The sequence below is a fragment of the Somniosus microcephalus genome, unplaced genomic scaffold (genome assembly GCF_052327205.1).
Source record: "Somniosus microcephalus isolate GS21.2 unplaced genomic scaffold, FLI_Smic_1.0 unresolved_chr1, whole genome shotgun sequence".
NCBI classification, from domain to species: domain Eukaryota; kingdom Metazoa; phylum Chordata; class Chondrichthyes; order Squaliformes; family Somniosidae; genus Somniosus; species Somniosus microcephalus.
In genome coordinates this window covers 87,361,887-87,385,469 of record NW_028225179.1, presented here as the reverse complement: position 1 = coordinate 87,385,469, position 23,583 = coordinate 87,361,887, and the positions used below count along the sequence as shown (strand labels likewise).

The window sequence follows — 23,583 nt, the reverse complement described above, 5'->3', positions numbered from 1 at the left end:
CAGTCTGGCAGCTTTGTCCTTCAGGACACATTGGTGGTACTGAGCCAGTCTTGGTGATGACTGAGCCTCCTATTTCTCACCTACATGCTGCCCCTCGGAGACATCATCTGAAACTACAGCGTCAGGATCCACATGTACGCTGACGACACCCAGCTCTACCTCACCACCACCTCTCTCAACCCCTCACTGCCTCTGATTCGTCAGACTGTTTGTCCGTCATCCAGTATTGGAGGAGCATAAATTTTGTCTAATTAAATATTGGGAAGGCCGAAGCCATTGTTTTGGGTCCTCGCCACAAACTCCGTTCACTAACCACCGACTCCATCCGTCTCCCTGGGCACCTTCTGAGGCTGAACCAGACTGTTCACAACATCGACATTCTATTTGACCCTGAGCTGATCTTCTGACCCCATATCCTCTCCAGCACCAAGACCACATACTTCCTCCTCAGTAACAGTGCCCGAGTTCCCCCCGGCCTCAACTCATCTGCTGCTGAAACCCTCATCCATGCCTTTATTACTCTAGACTTGACTATTCCAATGCACTCCTGGCCGGCCTCTCACGTTCTACCCTACGTAATCTTGAACGCATCAAATACTCTGCTGCCTGTGTCCTAACTCACACCAAGTCCCATTCACCCATCACCCCTGTGCTCGCTGACCTACACTGACATCCAGTCCAGCAACGGCTTGATTTTAAAATGATCATCCTTGTTTTCAAATCCCTCCATGGCCTCGCCCCTCCCTATCTCTGTAACCTCTTCCAGCCCTACCACCCTCCGAGATCTCTGCACTCCTCCAATTCTGGCCTCTTGTGCATCCCCTATTTCAGTCGCTCCACCATTGGCGGCCGTGCCTCCAGCTGCCTCGGCCCTGAGCTCTGGAATTCCCTGCCTAAACCTCTCCACCTCTCTTATTTCCATATCTCCTTAGGTACCTCGGTGTCAAGGTTTGTCTGATTGAGCTTCTGTGAAGTGTCTTGGGACATTTTACTGTGTTAAAGGCACTATATACATGCAAGTTGTTGTTGTTATGGGCTTTGAAGTCCGCACTCAGAGTACATTCTGTGCCCTTGCTACCCTCAGTGCTTCTTCCAAGTGGTGTTCAACATGAAGGAGTACGGCTTCCTCAGCAGAAGGCCAAGAGACCGCAATGTTGAGGACTCCCACACCCACCCACCGTGCCCCCACCTCTGGTGGGTCTGTCCTGCCAGTGGGTCTGTTAGTGGGGAGCACTTTGCAATGTAGACTGGGCTGGGTGTGTTTTTGTCATGTCCTAATTCAATGTCTTGGTCACAGCCGAGAGGTCGGTAGGTTTTATTCTTATTTTCCTTTCTAGCGGTTTTGATGTAACTGAGTGTCTCGCTCGTCCCCTTCAGAGGGAAGTCAAGAGTCAACGTTGGTGTGGGACTGGAGTCACATAGGCCAGACCGGCTAAGGACGGCAGGTTTCCTTCCCGAGAGGACATCAGTGAACCTGCTGGGTTTTTACGACAATCCGACAGCTTCATGGTCACTTTTACTGAGACCAGCTTTTTATTCCAGATTTACTCATTGAACGGAAGTTAAATTCTCAAACTGCCATGGTGGGATTAATCTCACACTCTCTGGATTATTAGTCCAGTAACACAACCACTACACCATCGCACCCTCTACAGTACAATAAGCATTCTCTAAATGACTGTTCCAGTGAGTGCACCATTAGAAAGTTTATGAAGTATTTGCCGTGTGGGATAAGGAGAGGAGACATGGTAAATAACAGAGGTTGATGTTTAACTTGCTGCCTGAGTATAAAGGTGGAGATGGGGATTGGCCTCCCATTATAGAAACCACCCACTGACATCACCACAACTAAACACTCCCAACAAGCATATTCCACAAAAAGCTCAAATTAAAGGAAAACTACACTCAAAATCTCCCAATACAACAATCACACCAGTGGAAAGTGTATGAAGGTCAGTGATGGTATGTGAGGGTGGGCGGTGGGGTGTACGGCTCAGTGAAGATACAAAACCACACAGAGCAGAGGATCGACCATCAGTATTCCTGGGTCAGAGAGGAACACAGTCAGCCCAGGGTCCCAGTCTGATCACTGTCCAGTGAGTCCTGGGTCAGAGAAGAACACAATCAGTCCGGGGTCCCAGTCTGATCACTGCCCAGTGAGTCCTGGGTCAGAGAGGAACACAATCAGCCAGGGGTCCCAATCTGATCACTGTCCAGTGAGTCCTGGGTCAGAGAGGAACACAATCAGCCCAGGGTCCCAGTCTGATCACTGTCCAGTGCGTCCTGGGTCAGAGAGGAACACAATCAATAAAGGGTCCCAGTCTGATCACTGTCCAGTGAGTCCTGGGTCAGTGAGGAACACAATCAGCCCAGGGTCCCAGTCTGATCACTGTCCAGTGAGTCCTGGGTCAGAGAGGAACACAATCAGCCAGGGGTCCCAATCTGATCACTGTCCAGTGAGTCCTGGATCAGAGAGGAACACAATCAGCCAGGGGTCCCAGTCTGATCACTGTCCAGTGAGTCCTGGGTCAGAGAGGAACACAATCAGTCAGGGGTCCCAATCTGATCACTGTCCAGTGAGTCCTGGCTCAGAGAGGAACACAATCAGCCCAGGGTCCCAGTCTGATCACTGTCCAGTGAGTCCTGGGTCAGAGAGGAACACAATCAGCCAGTGGTCCCAGTCTGATCACTGCGTTCCTCTCTGACCCAGGACTCACTGGACAATCAGCCTGGGGTCCCAGTCTGATCACTGTCCAGTGAATCCTACTGGAAAGCGCAAGTGTCTGGATGTCAAAGAAGAAGATGTTCTGATGCCCTCTGTTGCGCTTGCAAAGATAATCCAGAGGCCGTATGCAGAGCCCAACTCATGTCGCTTTTAATGGCTGATCCAAACACACTCTTCCAGGCAAAAGCAATCGAATACCTATATCCAATGTCAGACACAATACAACGATAACAGCACTATCAAACTCCATGTGCTCAGGCCAAGGCAATCGAGTACCTATCTCCAATGTCAGACATAACATTTCCTCCCCCCTCACGGAATTTCAAACATGAAATGTAGTGACAAAGTCCTTTAGGTGGCCAGGGCGAGAACGTGTACGAACAGGTCGAGTTGCGGACTGGTGAAGAGCAGGTCGAAGTGGGGACTGCTGAGGAGCAGGCTGAGGCACAATATCTGCTTGAGGGTTGGCTGGCTGAGTCACATGTGCATCCCGCCACTCTGGGGGTAAGGCTTGGGATTATGTCCGTATAATCCCGCATCAGGGGGTGCTGGCACCTTCCGAAGATGGCTGGCATGCCACCGAAAGCCATCAGTGAGGCAAAAAGTGGCTGGTCCAAGTTGGCGGCTGATTTGGAGAGGGGAGGACCAGAATGACGCCATCTTATTGTTGCGGTGAGGCCTGCGGAATCTGACCCAATCGGAGACTGAGATGTTGGGCGCCTTGGCCCTCTTCGACTGGTCGAAGCGGAGTTTCATCTTCTCCTGCTGTCTAGCGACTGTGGCTTGAGCCGGTGGAGCAGGGCTCTGAGCTAGCGAGGGGCGGAGCCTGCCAAGGGGCAGCATGAGCTCACAGCCTAGCATGAGGGATGCGGGTGAGACTCCTGTAGTGGAATGCTGGGAGGCTCTGTAGTGCAGCAGTGTGTGGAGGAGGGCCTTGTCAAACGCACACCCCTGGGATAGGTGTACTCTGAGGCCATTTTTCAGTGTCTGGTTAAAACGCTCCACCCCCCCCCCGCCATTTGACTCGGGGTGGTATGCGTATATGACGGATGCCCTTGCTCTCACGGTAAGAGGAGTTCCGAAGAGACCATTTGGGGGCCATTGTCTGTGGTGATGGCCTTTGGATGCCCCCAGCAGGAGAAGAGGGACTCAAGGATATCGATGATGACCCGAGAGGTGACGGAGCCCACGGCAGTGACCTCTGGCCATTTTGAGTGCAGGTCATAGGTCACCACTAGGAACCGTTGATGGTGGGTGACACCATGGATCTCCCTGCAGACGTCCAGCTGCAGGTGCTCCCAGGGCTGAGAGGGCCAGGCAAGGGGTTGCAGGGGTGGAGGAGCTTGGTGGCCAGTCTTGCCACTTACAAGGCAGGCTGCACAGTCCTTGACCAGGGCCTCGATATCCCTGTCGATACCCGGTCACCACACTAGGTCTCGGCATCATCGTTTGTGCTTCACTATGCCCACCACACTAGGTCTCGGCATCGTTGTTTGAGCTTCACTATGCCCAAGTGGCCCTCGTGCGCCATGGATAAAACACACGCACGAAGGGCACTTGGGACCACAGTGCAGAGCCCACGTGCAACACAGGAGTAATTCCAGCAGGAGAGCTCCTCTTTAACTCTGGAGTAGGCAGACAGTTCCTCAGGCACCTTGCGAGGCCAGCCATCTCTGATGAAGGTGCACAGCTGGGAGAGGGCCGGATCCTGTTCAGAGGCCTCTTTGAGCTCCTGGAGAGAGACTGTGGTTTGGAGAGGAGTGTGCAGCATCTGGACGATATCCTGTTCCACATGTTCAGACCCAACGAGTGGGGCTGGGGCAGAGACAGTGCGGGAGAGCAGATCTGCAACAACATTGTCACGTCCTGGTGTGAACTGGAGACTGAAATTGTATTGGCGGAGGCGGTCAGACCACAGGGCAGTGAGAGCCTGGTGATTGGTTCGCAGGGTGAAGGCACGGCCATACGTGTACAGGTGCCACCGCTCACATGCCCAGACGCACGCCAGCGCCTCACACTCGCCGACTGAGTACTTCTGTTCAGTGGGGCTAAGGGCTCGGGAGGCAAAGGTGATTGGTTTCTCCACTCCATTCTGTATCTGCGATAACACTGCCCCCACAGCTGCAGCGGACGCATCGCAGGTGATGAGGGTGGGGCTGGCGACGTCAAAGTGAGCCAACACTGGAGGCGACGTGAGCTGCAATTTGAGGAGGCGAACAGCTTCTGTACAGGCTTGTGACCACACCCAGGGCTCATCCTTTCGCAGGAGCTGGCGCAGTGGGGCTGTGGTGGCTGAGTACTGGGGCAAAAACTTCAGGTAGTACCCAGTCATGCCAAGGAAGGAGGCAACCTGTGCTGCAGAGCTGGGTTCTGGGATGCTGTGAATGGCATCCACGTTTGACTGGAGTGGGGATATACCGTCAGCCGACAACCGAAACCCCACAAATTCGATCTCTGAAACAGCAAAGACACACTTTTCACCATTCAGTGTGAGCTTGTGTTTTGCTACAGCCGTGAAAACTCTGTGAAGGCGTTCGTCGTGAGTGGAGGTCGAGGGCCCATGCACGACGAGGTCATCCAGGTAGATGGCCACCCCAGCAATGCCCGCGAGCACAGAGGACATCACCTTTTGGAAGCAGCTGGGTGCAGAGCCAAGTCCAAATGGCATCCTGGTGTACCGAAAGACGCCAGCATGTGTCACAAAAGCAGTGAGGTCCCTGCTGCTGGGGTGGAGGGGAACCTGTAGATAGCCCTGTCGAAGGTCCAGTTTCAAGAACAGGATGGAACCATAGAACTGCGCTGTGAGTTCCTCTGACGTGGGCAGTGGATATTTGTCAGGGATTACGGCCTTATTCACTGCTCGAAGATCGACACAGACGCGTAGACCACCTGACTTTTTCGTTGCGACCACCAGGTTGGAGACCCATGGGGAGGCATCAACTGGTTCGATGATGCCAGCTTCCAGTAGCTGCTTTAGTTCAGCTGTGACCCCGTCATGGAGAGCAAGCGGGATGCGGCACAGTGGCTGAATGACAGGGGTAACGGTGGAGTCAACCATGGGCTGGTGGGTGAAGGCAGTCAGGCAGCCCAGACCCTCGAAGAGTGCTGGCCATGTTTGGTGCCACGGTGAGGCGACGTGCAGAATCGCAGACCCGCCGGTGTCCAAGAGAGAAAAACCCAGGTCAGTGAAAAGATCCAGTCCCATCAGGTTAGCTCCTTGGCGTGCCACATGAAAACAAAAATCTGGCAAAACTTTTGTTCCATAGCATACAGTGAGGTTGACCGAGCCCACTAGTCCAATTTTTGAATTACCATACCCGCAAAGGGCAGTGGAGGGCGCAGAGAGTGGCAGGGAGTTGAAAAAACATTTGAATGTGTCCACATTCAGCAGTGAGATGCTGGCACCGGTATCCAAAAACAGAGGGATGCACACAGCATTCAGGTTAATTGTGCATGACTTGAAAGCCACTACTGGCCCAGAACTCACGTTGTGAATTATAGGCCAACTGCTTGAGGACTGAGAGTGTTCATTTGTAGCAACAGGGGCAGAGCGGCAGACATTGGCAAAGTGATTTTGTTTTCCACAATTGCGACAGGCTTGGCCGCGCGCGGGGCAATTCTGCGCTCTGGTAGCATGTGAACGAGATCCGCAGTTTCCACACTGTTGCCGCGGTAGCGGGCATTGCTGCCGTCGCGCGAGCATTACAGTGTCAGAGCTGTCGGGGCTGAGGGCGCTGTCACTGGGTGTGTGTGCTAGTTTCGCTGCACATTCGGCTGCAGACTCCACTTGAAATGCAATGTTGACTGCCTGTGACAACGACAGATCGTCGGACTCGAGTAACAGTCTTTCACGCACTCTCACGTTGTTGGTGTGCTCTATTAGTTGATCACGCACCATCTTGTCTTGTAGTGCACCGAACTTGCACGAGCTAGCTAACCCCCTCAAATTAGCCACGTATTGATGCACCGACTGGCCGGGGAGTTGGTGACGCTGTCTAAAAATGAATCGCCGCAGGAGGGCACTTTGTGGGGCAGAGAAATGTGTGCTTAGCAGAGCCACAGCCTCATCATACGTTTGAATTGAGTCTGCTGTGCATAACGTCCCAAGAACACGCTGGCCCTCCGCTCCCAAGCAATGGGATAACAGTGCCTGTTTCCGTGCTGTACTCACATTTTCTAGTCCAAGAGCAATGAGGTAGGTTTCAAAGGACTGTAACCAGCGAACCCGTGGGATCGGCGGCTCACCGGGTAGTGCAAGGAAGGGAGGAGGTGGTGGAAGAGAGATTTCATCCCATCCTCGTCGCCAAATGTTGCGTTTGCAAAGATAATCCAGAGGCCGTATGCAGAGCTCAGTTCATGTTGCTTTTAATAGCTGATCCAAACACACTCTCCCAGGCAAAAGCAATCGAACACCTATATCCAATGTCAGACACAATACAACGATAACAGCACTATCAAACTCCATGTGCTCAGGCCAAGGCAATCGAGTACCTATCACCAATGTCAGACATAACACCCTCATGCTTGAATCGCTCAATCTAAGGTTCCACATAAAGAATGGCCCCTTGAGTGAGGCCCCAGAGCTGCTGCCCCAGTGATCTGTACCCAGCAACAGGCAGCACCTTCAGGAGAGGGGGAAGAGAGCAGGACACGACAGGAAGTGGACACAAAGCTGTGGAGTTTCTTACCTGGAGAGATGATCTGTTTCATTTCTTTCCACACTGCGTAAAGTAACGGGCCTCGAAACATTGTGTATTTCAGACTTGCAGACACCAGGATCTCTGCACCTTCACCCTCCTCACCTTTGTCCAGGTACCTGTTTGAATGGGATTGATTCAGTCACTCAGTGCAGGATACAAACTGTGGTCACAGTGTCAGACCGTGTGTGGGTTTGGATTGGATACTCACCTTTCTCTCAATCTTTTCAGTTCCTGCAGGACAGAGAATCAGAAACATTTTAATAAATATACGGCACTGTTTAGATTGTACAGTTTAATGATGTATAATCAGTGGTTTTAGTAAAATGTGAAGGGATCTGGGTGGAGTTTTCACTGACGGGCTCCAGTGATGTGAAACCACGTCAGTTACCCCCGGAATACACTCGACAGGGTTTCCTCTGCTGCTGAAGACTTTGAAGGTTCACTGATCAGTTCCTTTTATTTCTGGTCTCTATTTCCCCAGTAACTCAGAGCTTGTCTCTGGTCTGTGCGGCCCTGAGCTGGGGACAGTGGTGTTACACCTAACCTCAGCATCCCTTCGATCGGGAGACAGCAGCCGATGTACCTGCTCCTGGACACTTCCAGGCAGCTCTGGGGCAACACGCACCTGTCTACACATCGGAAGAAAAACAGGATTAGGATCAGTGTGATGCCCACACAGTCAAATAGCCCCCTGTTGCTGACTGGGCGGAGCACCCATGGGACTGAACCCCAACATGTCACTGCTCTCAGGGCCAGCACCCATGGGACTGAACCCCAAAATGTCACTGCCCTCAGGGCCAGGACCCATGGGACTGAACCCCAACATGTCACTGCTCTCAGGGCTAGCACCCATGGGACTGAACCCCAACATGTCACTGCTCTCAGGGCCAGCACCCATGGGACTGAACCCCAACATGTCACTGCTCTCAGGGCCAGCACCCATGGGACTGAACCCCAACATGTCACTGCTCTCAGGGCTAGCACCCATGGGACTGAACCCCAACATGTCACTGCTCTCAGGGCCAGCACCCATGGGACTGAACCCCAACATGTCACTGCTCTCAGGGCTAGCACCCATGGGACTGAACCCCAACATGTCACTGCTCTCAGGGCCAGCACCCATGGGACTGACCCCCAAAATGTCACTGCTCTCAGGGCCAGCACCCATGGGACTGAACCCCAACATGTCACTGCTCTCAGGGCCAGCACCCATGGGACTGAACCCCAACATGTCACTGCTCTCAGGGCCAGCACCCATGGGACTGAACCCCATCATGTCACTGCCCTCAGGGCCAGGACCCATGGGACTGAACCCCAACATGTCACTGCTCTCAGGGCCAGCACCCATGGGACTGAACCCCAACATGTCACTGCTCTCAGGGCTAGCACCCATGGGACTGAACCCCAACATGTCACTGCTCTCAGGGCCAGCACCCATGGGACTGAACCCCAACATGTCACTGCTCTCAGGGCTAGCACCCATGGGACTGAACCCCAACATGTCACTGCTCTCAGGGCCAGCACCCATGGGACTGAACCCCAACATGTCACTGCTCTCAGGGCTAGCACCCATGGGACTGAACCCCAACATGTCACTGCTCTCAGGGCCAGCACCCATGGGACTGACCCCCAAAATGTCACTGCTCTCAGGGCCAGCACCCATGGGACTGAACCCCAACATGTCACTGCTCTCAGGGCCAGCACCCATGGGACTGAACCCCAACATGTCACTGCTCTCAGGGCCAGCACCCATGGGACTGAACCCCAACATGTCACTGCTCTCAGGGCCAGCACCCATGGGACTGAACCCCAACATGTCACTGCTCTCAGGGCCTGCACACATGGGACTGAACCCCAACATGTCACTGCTCTCAGGGCCAGCACCCATGGGACTGAACCCCAACATGTCACTGCTCTCAGGGCCAGCACCCATGGGACTGAACCCCAACATGTCACTGCTCTCAGGGCCAGCACCCATGGGACTGAACCCCAACATGTCACTGCTCTCAGGACCAGCACCCATGGGACTGAACCCCAACATGTCACTGCTCTCAGGGCCTGCACACATGGGACTGAACCCCAACATGTCACTGCTCTCAGGGCCAGCACCCATGGGACTGAACCCCAACATGTCACTGCTCTCAGGGCCTGCACACATGGGACTGAACCCCAACATGTCACTGCTCTCAGGGCCAGCACCCATGGGACTGAACCCCAACATGTCACTGCTCTCAGGGCCAGCACCCATGGGACTGAACCCCAACATGTCACTGCTCTCAGGGCCAGCACCCATGGGACTGAACCCCAACATGTCACTGCTCTCAGGACCAGCACCCATGGGACTGAACCCCAACATGTCACTGCTCTCAGGGTCAGCACCCATGGGACTGAACCCCAACATGTCACTGCTCTCAGGGCCAGCACCCATGGGACTGAACCCCAACATGTCACTGCTCTCAGGGCCAGCACCCATGGGACTGAACACCAACATGTCACTGCTCTCAGGGCCAGCACCCATGGGACTGAACCCCAACATGTCACTGCTCTCAGGGCCAGCACCCATGGGACTGAACACCAACATGTAACTGCTCTCAGGGCCAGCACCCATGGGACTGAACCCCAACATGTCACTGCTCTCAGGGCCGGCACCCATGGGACTGAACCCCAACATGTCACTGCTCTCAGGGCCGGCACCCATGGGACTGAACCCCAACATGTCACTGCTCTCAGGGCCAGCACCCATGGGACTGAACCCCAACATGTCACTGCTCTCAGGGCTAGCACCCATGGGACTGAGCCCCAACATGTCACTGCTCTCAGGGCCAGCACCCATGGGACTGAACCCCAACATGTCACTGCTCTCAGGGCCAGCACCCATGGGACTGAACCCCAACATGTCACTGCTCTCAGGGCTAGCACCCATGGGACTGAACCCCAACATGTCACTGCTCTCAGGGCCAGCACCCATGGGACTGAACCCCAACATGTCACTGCTCTCAGGGCCAGCACCCATGGGACTGAACCCCAACATGTCACTGCTCTCAGGGCCAGCACCCATGGGACTGAACACCAACATGTCACTGCTCTCAGGGCCAGCACCCATGGGACTGAACCCCAACATGTCACTGCTCTCAGGGTCAGCACCCATGGGACTGAACCCCAACATGTCACTGCTCTCAGGGCCAGCACCCATGGGACTGAACCCCAACATGTCACTGCTCTCAGGGCCAGCACCCATGGGACTGAACACCAACATGTCACTGCTCTCAGGGCCAGCACCCATGGGACTGAACCCCAACATGTCACTGCTCTCAGGGCCAGCACCCATGGGACTGAACCCCAACATGTCACTGCTCTCAGGGCCAGCACCCATGGGACTGAACACCATCATGTAACTGCTCTCAGGGCCAGCACCCATGGGACTGAACCCCAACATGTCACTGCTCTCAGGGCCAGCACCCATGGGACTGAACCCCAACATGTCACTGCTCTCAGGGCCAGCACCCATGGGACTGAACACCAACATGTAACTGCTCTCAGGGCCAGCACCCATGGGACTGAACCCCAACATGTCACTGCTCTCAGGGCTAGCACCCATGGGACTGAACCCCAACATGTCACTGCTCTCAGGGTCAGCACCCATGGGACTGAACCCCAACATGTCACTGCTCTCAGGGCCAGCACCCATGGGACTGAACCCCAACATGTCACTGCTCTCAGGGCCAGCACCCATGGGACTGAACACCAACATGTCACTGCTCTCAGGGCCAGCACCCATGGGACTGAACCCCAACATGTCACTGCTCTCAGGGCCAGCACCCATGGGACTGAACCCCAACATGTCACTGCTCTCAGGGCCAGCACCCATGGGACTGAACACCAACATGTAACTGCTCTCAGGGCCAGCACCCATGGGACTGAACCCCAACATGTCACTGCTCTCAGGGCCAGCACCCATGGGACTGAACCCCAACATGTCACTGCTCTCAGGGCCAGCACCCATGGGACTGAACCCCAACATGTCACTGCTCTCAGGGCCAGCACCCATGGGACTGAACCCCAACATGTCACTGCTCTCAGGGCCAGCACCCATGGGACTGAACACCAACATGTAACTGCTCTCAGGGCCAGCACCCATGGGACTGAACACCAACATGTAACTGCTCTCAGGGCCAGCACCCATGGGACTGAACCCCAACATGTCACTGCTCTCAGGGCCAGCACCCATGGGACTGAACACCAACATGTCACTGCTCTCAGGGCCAGCACCCATGGGACTGAACCCCAACATGTCACTGCTCTCAGGGCTAGCACCCATGGGACTGAACCCCAACATGTCACTGCTCTCAGGACAGAATAGAGGGGGAGAAAACTAAGGGGCCGAAAGCACAAACCCTCACTGAGGAAACCTCAGTCACCTGCAGGAGATTTTCAGATGGTGAGTTCACAGGATACTTATAGATGAGGGAAGCCATTCGGCCCATCAATTCCTCCATCTAGACAGACTAGCGGTGCCCCACCCCACATTACATCATCTAATCGGTTCCTCTCCTAATGCTACCCATTAGCTCATTCCATGTGTTCATCACTGTTGTGTGAGATAAACTTCCTGACATCAGTCCCAGATTTACATTTCCTAGTTTCCCTTGTCCTACTCCAACAATTAAAGTATGATTTTGATTTGCCGTCTCCATACTATTTACTCTCCCTTCCACCTCAATAAAACCACCTCTCAGACACCTTGTGGGAAGGTTTGCTAGCACTGTTCGGGGGGTTTAAACTAACTTGGCAGGGGGATGGGATACAGAGTGGAGCTATAATAGGGGGTGATGTACAGCCAAATATAGAGGAAAAAATAAGTCAGACTGGAAGGCAGAGCAAATACGTAACGGCACAAGGGAGTAGGGCAAGGCTAAATGGCATTTATTTTAATGCAAGGAGTCTTACGAATAAGGTGGATGAACTGAAGTTGTTGATGAACACATGGGAGTATGATATTGTTGCTATCACGGAGACATGGTTGAGGGAGGGGCAAGACTGGCAGCTCAATATTCCGGGGTATAGAATCTTCAGGCGAGACAGAGGGGGGGTGCGGTGGTAAAAGAGGAGGGGGTGTCGCAATATTAATTAAGGAGACAATTACTGCTGTAAGGAGGGATGATATATTAACAGGTTCCTCTAATGAGGCCATATGGGTTGAACTTAAAAACAAAAAGGGGGCTAGCACTTTGCTGGGAGTGTACTATAGGCCCCCAAACAGCCAGGGGGAGATAGAGGAACAGATATGTAGGCAAATCTCAGAGAAGTGTGCAAATAATAGGGTAATTATAGTGGGGGATTTCAACTTCCCCAATATTAACTGGGATAGTCAGAGTGTGAAAGGCTTAGAGGGTGCAGAATTCTTAAAGTGCATCCAGGAGAGCTTTTTGAGCCAGCATGTAGAAAGTCCTACAAGAGAGGGGGCGGTACTGGACCTAATTCTAGGGAATGTGGCCGGGGCAAGTGGTAGAAGTGTTAGTAGGTGAGCACTTTGGTGACAGTGACCATAATTCGGTGAGATTTAAGGTAGTCATAGAAAAGGACAAGGATGGACCGAAAATAAAGGTTCTAAATTGGGGGAAGGCCGATTTTAATATGATAAGGCAGGATCTGGCCAATGTGGACTGGGATCAGCTACTTGAAGGAAAATCCACATCGGAGCAATGGGAGTCTTTCAGAAAGGGAATAGAGAGAGTACAATGGCAACATGTTCCCGTAAAGGTCAAGGGTAGGACCAACAAGCCCAGGGAACCTTGGATGTCAAGGGATATACGAGAATAGATTAGGAAAAAAAGGGGGTCTTTTGGCAGATACATAGAAACATAGAAACATAGAGATAGGAACAGGAGTAGGCCATTCGGCCCTTCGAGCCTGCTCCGCCATTCAATGAGATCATGGCTGATCTTCGTCTGAGATCATAGCTGATCTTACCAGTTCAGTACCCCGTCCCCGCCTTTTCTCCGTAACCCTTAATCCCCTTAGCCTTCAGAAATATATCCAATTCTCTCTTGAAAATATTTATTGAATTAGCCTTCACAGCCCTCTGTGGCAGGGAATTCCACAGGCTCACCACTCTTTGAGTGAAGAAATTCTTCCTCATCTCTGTTTTAAATGATTTGCCCGCTATTTTTAGACTGTGGCCCCTGGTTCTGTGCTCCCCGGCCATTGGAAACATTCTCTCTGAATTCAGCCTGTCCAGGCCTGCCATAATTTTATATGTTTCGATGAGATCCCCTCTCAATCTTCTAAACTCCAGTGAGTACAAGCCCAAACTATTTAATCTCTCTTCGTAGGTCATTCCCGCCATTCCAGGTATCAGCCTGGTGAATCGCCGTTGCACTCTTTCCATGGCAAGAACATCCTTCCGCAGATGGGGCGACCAAAACTGTACACAATACTCCAGATGCGGTCTCACCAGCACCTTGTACAGCTGTAGTAAGGTATCCCTATTCCTATACTCGAACCCCCTTGATATGAAGGCCAACATACCATTTGCCTTCTTAATCGCCTGTTGCACCTGCATGCTCTCCTTCAGTGACTGGTGCACAAGAACACCCAGGTCCCTCTGCGCTTCCCCATCTCCCAATCTATTGCCGTTTAGATAATAATCTACCCTCCTGTTTTTACCCCCAAAGTGGATAACCTCGCATTTATCCACATTATAGTGCATCTGCCACGTATCCGCCCATTCCCCCAACCTGTCCAAATCGCACTGTAGCCTCCTGACATCCTCATCAGAGCCCACCCCTCCTCCTAGTTTAGTGTCGTCAGCGAATTTGGAAATATTGCATCCAATTCCCTGATCCAGATCATTTATATATATTGTGAACAGCTGGGGTCCCAGGACAGATCCTTGCGGCACCCCGCTGGTCACTGCCTGCCACTCCGAAAACGAGCTGTTTATTCCAACTCTCTGTTTTCTATCCGCCAGCCAGTTCTCTATCCACGTTAATACTTTGCCCCCAATCCCATGAGCCTAAATTTTGCATGATAATCTTTTGTGCGGAACCTTATCGAAGGCTTTCTGGAAGTCAAGGTACACCACATCCACTGGCTCTCCCCCATCTATTTTACCAGTTACTTCCTCAAAAAATTCCAGCAGATTAGTCAAACACGATTTACCCTTTGTAAATCCATGTTGACTCTGTCCGATCCTTTCCCCATTTGTCAAGTGCTCCGCTATTTTATCCTTAATAATGGACTCTAGCATTCTGCCCACAACCGATGTAAGGCTTACTGGTCTATAATTCCCTGCTTTCTCTCTACCCCCCTTTTTAAATATTGGGGTAACATTAGCTACCCTCCAATCCACGGGTACTGTTCCCGAGTCAATGGAGTTCCGGAAGATGATCCTTAGAGCATCTGCTATCTCCAGGGCCACCTCCTTAAGTACCCTAGGATGTAGTTTATCAGGCCCCGGGGATTTGTCGGCCTTCAGTCCCCTCAACTTACCCAGCACCATATCCCTAGAGATACTAATTTCTGTCAGCTCCTCCCTCTCATTAGTCCCTATGTTTGCCGATATTCCTGGGAGGTTATTTGTGTCCTCCTTTGTGAATACAGAACCAAAGTATGAGTTTAATTGGTCTGCCATTTCCTTATTCTCCATTATATATTCTCCCGAATCGGACTGCAAGGGACCGACTTGGGATTTTACCAGTCTTTTCCTCCTGATATACCGATAAAAGCTTTTGCAGTCTGTCTTTATGTTTGCTGCAAGTTTACTTTCGTATTCTATTTTCCCCTTCCTGATTAATCCCTTTGTCCTCTTTTGCTGTATCTTGTACTGCCCCCAATCTTCCAGTCTGGTGCTTTTTTTTGCCAGTTGATATGCCCTTTTTTTTGATTTTATGCTGTCCCTAATTTCCCTCATTATCCACGGTTGAGTCACCTTTTTAGGTTTATTTTTGTGCCAAACCGGTATAAACATGTTCTGGAATTCTTCCATTCTATCTTTGAATGCTTGCCATTGTCTATCCACTGTCAATCCCCCCAGAAACACCACCCAATCAATCTTACCCAATTCCCGTCTCATACCCTCGTAATTCCCTTTATTTAAGTTCTGGACCTTAGTCTCTGATTCAATTTCCTCACTCTCCATCTCGACTGAGAGCTCGATCATATTATGATCGCTCTGACCCAAGGGGCCTCGTACAAGAAGATTGCTGATAAGTCCCTTCTCATTGCACAATACCCAGTCTAAAATGGCCTGATCTCGAGTCGGCTCCTCGACATATTGGTCCAGATAACCGTCCCGAAAACATTCCAGGAATTCCTCCTCCTCAGAATTTTTACTAGTTTGGGTAGTCCAATCAATATGCAAATTAAAGTCACCCATGATGACAGCTGTGCTCTTATCGCACGCTTCTCTAATTTCCCTTTTTATGCCTTCCCTCACCTCCATATTACTATTTGGAGGCCTATATATCACACCCACTAACGTTTTCCTCCCCTTGCTATTTCTCATTTCTACCCATACAGATTCCGTTTCATCCGAGTTAATATCCTTCCTTTCCATTGCATTAATCCCCTCCTTTACCAGCAATGCTACCCCACCTCCCCTACCTTTTTGCCGATCCTTCCTAAATATTGTATATCCCTGGATGTTAAGTTCCCAGCCTTGCCCACCCTGCAGCCACGTTTCTGTAATCCCAATCAAATCATACTTGTTTACCTCTATTTCCACAACTAATTCATCCACCTTGTTCCTAATGCTTCTAGCATTAAGATACAAAGCCTTCAGGCTTGCTTTTTTCACACTCTCATTATGAATTAGTTTGGCCCTTTGTGTTTCTCTCCTTTGCTTATTGCTTCTCACCTTTCCACCATCTATTTCTGACTTCATATGACTTCCCTCTTTTCCACTACAAAGGACTAAAGACAGAGGAAGCCCTAGAGGAGTATAAAAAGTGCAGGGGGATACTTAAAAAAGAAATTAGGAGAGCGAGGAGGGGCCATGAAATAACACTGGCGAGCAAAATAAAGGAAAATCCTAAGGTGTTTTATAAGTATATTAAGGGCAAGAGGATAACTAGGGAAAGAGTATGGCCCATTAGGGACCAAAGTGGCAAACTGTGTGTAGAGCCAGAGGATGTAGGTGGGGTTTTAAATGAATTTTTTGCCTCTGTGTTCACTATGGAGAAGGACGATGTGGATATAGAAATCGGGCAGGGGGACTGTGATATACTTGAACATATTAGCATTGAGAGGGAGGAGGTACTAGCGGTTTTAGCAGGCTTACAAGTGGATAAATCCCCAGGCCCGGACGAGATGTATCCCAGGCTACTATGTGAGGCAAAGGAAGAGATTGCAGGGGCTCTCACACAAATTTTCAGAACCTCTCTGGCCACAGGGGATGTGCCAGAGGGCTGGAGAACAGCTAACGTAGTACCATTATTCAAGAAGGGTAGTAGGGATAAACCAGGGAATTACAGGCCAGTGAGCCTAACATCAGTGGTAGGGAAATTATTGGAAAAAATTCTGAGGGACAGAATTGGTCTCTACTTGGAGAGGCAGGGATTAATTAGGGATAGCCAGCATGGCTTTGTCAAGGGAAGATCATGTCTGACCAATTTGATTGAATTTTTCGAGGGGGTGACTAGGTGTGTGGATGAGGGTAGTGCAGTGGATGTGGTTTACATGGATTTCAGTAAGGCTTTTGATAAAGTCCCGCATAGGAGACTGGTCAGGAAGGTAAGAGCCCATGGGATCCAGGGTGCCTTGGCACATTGGATCCAAAACTGGCTTAGTGGCAGAAGGCAGAGGGCGATGGTGGAAGGTTGTTTTTGTGACTGGAAGCCTGTGTCCAGTGGGGTACCGCAGGGATCGGTGCTGGATCTCTTGCTGTTTGTGGTCTACATTAATGGTTTGGATGTGAATGTAAAAGGTATGATCAGTAAGTTCGCAGATGACACGAAAATTGGTGGGATGGTAAATAGCGAGGCGGGAAGCCTCAGGCTACAGGACGATATAGATGGGTTGGTCAGATGGGCGGAACAGTGGCAAATGGAATTTAACCCTGAAAAGTGTGAGGTGATGCATTTTGGACGGACTAACAAGGCAAGGGAATACACAATGAATGGTAAGGCCCTAGGAAAGACAGAGGATCAGAGGGATCTTGGTGTGCATGTACATAGATCCCTGAAGGCAGCAGAACAGGTGGATAAGGTGGTTAAAAAGGCATATGGGATACTTGCCTTCATTAGCCGAGGCATAGAATATAAGAGCAGGGAGGTTATGATGGAGCTGTACAAAATGCTGGTAAGGCCACAGCTGGAGTACTGTGTGCAGTTCTGGTCGCCACACTATAGGAAGGATGTGATTGCTTTGGAGAGGGTGCAGAGGAGATTTACCAGGATGTTACCTGGGCTGGAGCGCTTCAGCTATGAAGAAAGACTGGACAGGCTGGGGTTGTTTTCCTTGGAGCAGAGAAGGCTGAGGGGGGACCTGATTGAGGTATACAAAATTATGAGGGGCATAGATAGGGTGGATAGAAAGGAACTTTTCCCCTTAGTAGAGTCAATAACAAGGGGGCATAGATTCAAGGTAAGGGGCAGGAGGTTTAGAGGGGATTTGAGGAAAAACTTTTTCACCCAGAGGGTGGTTGGAATCTGGAACTCACTGCCTGAAAGGGTGGTAGAGGCAGGAACCCTCACAACATTCAAGAAGCATTTGGATGAGCACTTGAAATGCCATAGCATACAAGGCTATGGACCAAATGCTGGAAAATGGGATTAGATAGGGCTTGATGGCCGGCATGGACGCGATGGGCCGAAGGGCCTCTTTCTGTGCTGTATAACTCTATGACTCTACCTATGACTCTATGACCTCGGGGGTCATTTTGACGCTGGGTGATTGTGTAACACGGGCGATATCGGCTCGGCCACCCGTTAAACACTTCTCCACATTTCCGTCTCTATTGACTTCAAATCGGGAGAGGTGTTTAATGGGTGACTGAGCTGATATCACACGTTTTACACAAAGTCAAAATGACCCCCGTCCTTTCCAAAGTGAAGGGTTCAAGTGTCTCCAGTCTTTCCTCAGGGCTCAGACCCTGACACTGGGGATTAGCCTCACCGCTCTTCTCAGCACTGCCTTACTTCTGGGTGACCAGAACTAGACACAATCTTACATCGAATTACACAGAGTCTACAGCACAGAAACAGGCCATTCGGCCCAACTGGTCTGTGCCGCTGTTTATGCTCCACACGAACCTCCTCCCACCCTTCTTCATCGAACCTTATCAGCATAACCTGCTATTCCTTTCTCCCTCGTGTGTTTATCGAGCTTCCCTTAAATGTATCGATGTTATTCGCTTCAACTACTCCGTGTGGTAGTGAGTTCCACATTCTAACCACTCTCTGGGTAAAGAAGTTTCTCCTGAATTCCATATTGGATTCATTCCTGACTATCTTATACTCACGGTCTCTAGTTTTTCCTCCCTCACTAGTGGAAATCTATTCCCTACCTCTACCCTATCAAACCCTTTCATCATTGTGAAGGCCTCTATCAGGTCACCCCTCAGCCTTCTCTTTTCTACAGATAAGAGCCCCAGCCTGTTCACTTTTCTCTGCTTTTCAATTCTTTCCTCTATTCAAGGTGTGGTCTGACCAGTGGCCTGTGCGGTGCAATCACAACCTTCTCTGCCCTGTATGTGTGAGTGAGTCCATTGATGGGACAGTAAATTGGGCAGAATGTAAAGCGAGCTGCCGATTGGCTATCGCCCGTTTTGTGCTGCCGCCCGAGAGGAATTTCTCCCCTTGTGTGTGTGGAACGTCCTGCTGACCACATTCTGCCCTACGGTTTGTCTCGGCTGGCTCTGGTTTCCCCCCGGCCCTCCCCCCACCTCTCTAGTTTGAATGATTTCCCACTGCTGCCTCAATGCTCCTCGCAAGTCTCTTCGCCCCTCCTTGGTTTAGATGCATCCCCTTTCTTCTCTCACACTCCATTTCTGGACCGTTTACTCTGGTTCCAGTTATACTGCAGCCAGTGTGAGGTCCTGACAGTGTGGAACAGTCTCCTCGACACTCAGAGCTCAGTCCTGACTGATACCTGTTTGTCCTCAGTTATACTGCACATTGTGCATTGTTGTGATGGGGTTTGAGCCCTATTATAAAGTGCTGTTTACACTTACACCAACAGCTTGGGGATTGGGTTATAAAGGGTCACCTTGAGAAAAGAGATACTGTCTTGCTGCTCGATGTCTACACAAAGGTTCAGTCTGTTCTCCTCAAGTGACGTCAGTTCCTCTTCACTTCTTTCCAAGTTCTTCTCCATTGGTCGCAGATCTTCCTCCTTTTGTCTCCTCAGCTCTTCGATTAAATGTTTCTCTTTCTCTTCAAGATATCGATGGATTTTGGCAAATTGTGCGGAGATGTCTTGCTCCAGGGATCCTGTGAGTTGCTAAGATGGTGAGAGAGATCATTTAAGCAGCAGGTTGTTAAAGGGTGGCCGTGTTTAAAGGTAACAGCAGTAATACTCACATCCAGTTCTGAAATCCTCCCCTCCTGCTGCCGTTTTAATTCACTTTTACTTTTCTTTTCCTCCTCCATGGAATCCAAGGCCGATTTCAGCTGGTCCTAAAAATGGAACCAGATCTCACCATAACCCATTGCAATGTCTGCTGTTTATTCCCAAACTGTGGGAGCAGCTGTTCAGGGAATGTTGCCCGTGTCACTAGTGTGGACCCCTTTCTTTACAAAAGGCAGTGTGAAAAGTACTCACTCAGACCAGGCACAGCTTCACACCAACAACTGGTTTATGTTACATTCAATATATGAATGGGTTTGATCGGGTCGACGTAGAGATGGTGTTTCCACTTGTGGGGGATTCCAAAACTAGGGGCCGTCAATAGAAGATAGTCACTAATAAATCAATAGGGAATTCAGGAGAAACTTCTTTACCCAGAGAGTGGTTGAATGTGGAATTCACTGCCACAGGGAGTGGTTGAGGCCAATAGCAGAGATACACTGAAGGAGAAGCTGGAAAGTGGTTATATTACAGTCGAATGGCCTGTTCCTGTGCTGTAGACTCTGTGTAATTCTACACAGATTTAACAGGGAGAACAATCAGTTTCCTCACTCCTCAGTTATTAAATATAACAAAGATGGAACACTCTTTGAACACTGGCTCACCTTCTCTAGCTGAGCTCTTGAAACAAGCTGGTCCAGAGTTTTAATTCATGGACAGCATCTCACTGCTGATGTGACAACACAGCTCACTCTCTGTGTCTGGGAGAGTGAGAGAGACTTATTTATCACCAGCCTTAATTCTATGAGAAGGGGAGCTCCGCCCACTGACCTGTCAATCAACGTTATGACCCCGAGTGGAATCCGACCCTTTGATGTGGCAGCAGCAGGTCTTTGTGTGTTGGTTTTAGCTAAGCCCCCTGCTGGGTCAATGGAATGGGATGATACCTGGACCCTCAGTTATTGCACAAACTTATGAACTGAATCTAACACTGCAGGAATATATGTTCAAAAATCAGTTGAAACAACATCGGCACAAACCAAGTTACAAAAGTGGCACTGTAGGAGTATCTTCGATACACGGACTGCAGCAGTTCAAGAAGGTGGCTCACCACCACCTTCTCAACGGCAATTAGGGATGGCTAATAAATGCTGGCCTTGCAAATAAAAGACTTACATTTCCATAGCGAATTTCACGACCACCGGATGTTTCAAAGGGCTTTACAGCTAATGAAGTACTTTTGGAGTGTAGTCACTGTTGTAAAGTGGGAAACGCAGCAGCCAATTTGCACATAGCAAGCTCCCACAAACAGCAACGTGATAATGACCAGATAAACTTTTTTTCTGGTGTTAATTGAGGGATAAATATTGGCTAGGACACCAGGGATAACTCCCCTACTCTTCGAAATAGTGTCATGGGATCTTTTACGTCCACCTGATAGAGCAGACGGGGTCTTGGTTTAACGGAGGTGAAAGACGGAACCTCCGACAGTGCAGCACTCCCTCAGCACTGCACTGGAGTGTCAGCTTAGATTTATGTGCTCAAGACCCTGGAGTGTTACTGGAAGCTGCGTTAAACTGCAGCATTAGTGTAAATACAGCCTGTAACACACTAGTCCACACACTATTAACTGGTCTTATCACTCAGATTCTTCACTGTCAAATGTCAGTGTTGAGCTGAAAATAGCAAACAGGAGGACTGACCAAAAGTTTTCTAATTAACTTCAAACAGCGCTAATTACAGCCCAATAAGCACAGTGAATAATGGAGACGGGTAACTCAGTGTCCCCTTACCTTGTACTTTAGAACTGCCTTCTGTACCGACAGGAACCTGTGGTCTGAATGTGAGGGAGAATCTACAAAACAGGCACAGATCAGAATCTCATCCTCCTCACAGAACAGCATCAGCTTCTTGCCGTGTTCCTCACAGTGAGAGCGGTTCTTCGCCGTGTCCCGGTTCAGCTTCTCACCGTGTTCCTCACAGTGAGACCGCTCCTTCTCCGTGTCCCGGTTCAGCTTCTCGCCGTGTTCCACACAGTGAGACCGCTCCTTCTCCGTGTCCCGGTTCAGCTTCTCGCCGTGTTCCTCACAGTGAGACCGGCCCTTCTCCGTGTCCTGGTTCAGCTTCTCTTCGTGTTCCTTACAGTGAGACCGCTCCTTCTCCGTGTCCCGGTTCAGCTTCTCACCGTGTTCCTCACAGTGAGACCACTCGTTCTCCGTGTCTCGGTTCAGCTTCTCACCGTGTTCCTCACAGTGAGACCACTCCTTCTCCGTGTCCCGGTTCAGCTTCTCGCCGTGTTCCTCACAGTGAGACCGCTCCTTCTCCGTGTCCCGGTTCAGCTTCTCGCCGTGTTCCACACAGTGAGACCGCTCCTTCTCCGTGTCCCGGTTCAGCTTCTCGCCGTGTTCCTCACAGTGAGACCGGCCCTTCTCCGTGTCCTGGTTCAGCTTCTCTTCGTGTTCCTTACAGTGAGACCGCTCCTTCTCCGTGTCCCGGTTCAGCTTCTCACCGTGTTCCTCACAGTGAGACCACTCGTTCTCCGTGTCTCGGTTCAGCTTCTCACCGTGTTCCTCACAGTGAGACCACTCCTTCTCCGTGTCCCGGTTCAGCTTCTCGCCGTGTTCCTTCTCCAGCTTCAGGATCAGGACCAGCTGCCGTACTTTCTCGGAGAGATTGGCCAACACCCTGTTACTGGTGTAGCTTCTCCGGGGGAGAACCCCCTGACATTCCGGGCAGGACACAGCCTTACGCTGCTTTCCCCAACACTTCTGGATACAGGATTTACAGAAGTTGTGCTCACAGTTCAGTCGCACCGGCTCCACAAACAGAGCCAGGCAGATGGAACAGGTTAAATCCTCGGTCAGGGTGAAGATCTGTTTACTGACGGCCATCTCAGTTGCTGCTCCTGATTCTGTGGCTCACTTTACTTTCAGTTTCATTTCTCCCAGTTTATTGTGAACTCATTTCACAATCTGTCCTCTTAAAGGGACACTGTCATCAGGCAAACTTGTCTGGCAAATCTTTATTTCTTTGAATGTCAAACATATAAAACACAAAGGCACAAAAATTCTTAGCCTGGATTGAGGATACAAGTCTGGGGGGAGGGCTGGAATTTGGACTGGGACCCCTTCCTTGGTGACATAACCTTAAAATCAGAGCCAGGCCTTTCAGGAGAGAAGTTAGAAAACACTTCTTCACACTAAGGGTGGTAGAAGTGTGGAAGCCTCTCCCACAAACAGCACTAGATGCTCGCTCAATTAGTAATAATTTTAAATCTGAGATTGATAGATTTTTGCCAGACAAGTGTATAAAAGGATATGGCGCCAAGGCAGGTGGATTGAGTTAAGATACAGATCAGCCATGATCTCATTGAATGACGGAGCAGGCTCGAGGGGCTGAATGGCCGACTCCTATTCCTATCTCCCTCACAGACTAGCGGAATAACATCTGCTCCCCTCCCCTGCCAGAAATCCCACTAGTTCCACCTTTACTGCAGCCGGAGAAAGTGCACCAGCAGGAAGCGGGCAGATTTTTAAAAATTATTCATTCTGGGGATTTGGGCCTCGCTGGCCAGACCGGCATTTATTGCTGAACCCTAGTTGTCCTTGAGAAGGAGGTGGTGGGTCTTCTTCTTGAACCGCCAAAGTCTGT

General features: G+C 50.7%; 1 protein-coding gene across 1 annotated transcript in view; it reads right to left on the bottom strand.

The window, feature by feature from the left end:
- Positions 1–22,886, bottom strand: part of LOC147095564 (zinc-binding protein A33-like) — a 28,451-nt gene extending 5,565 nt beyond the window's left edge. Inside the window, exons 1-5 of the mRNA XM_085974692.1 lie at positions 21,726–22,886; positions 19,947–20,042; positions 19,633–19,866; positions 7,634–7,656; positions 7,414–7,541 (exon numbers count right to left, since the gene is read on the bottom strand). Of these exons, the coding sequence (XP_085830818.1) occupies positions 7,414–7,541; positions 7,634–7,656; positions 19,633–19,866; positions 19,947–20,042; positions 21,726–22,823 (1,579 nt within the window). The 5' untranslated portion in view covers positions 22,824–22,886. The remainder of the gene's footprint in view (positions 1–7,413; positions 7,542–7,633; positions 7,657–19,632; positions 19,867–19,946; positions 20,043–21,725) is intronic.
- Between the last annotated feature and the right edge of the window lie 697 nt (positions 22,887–23,583).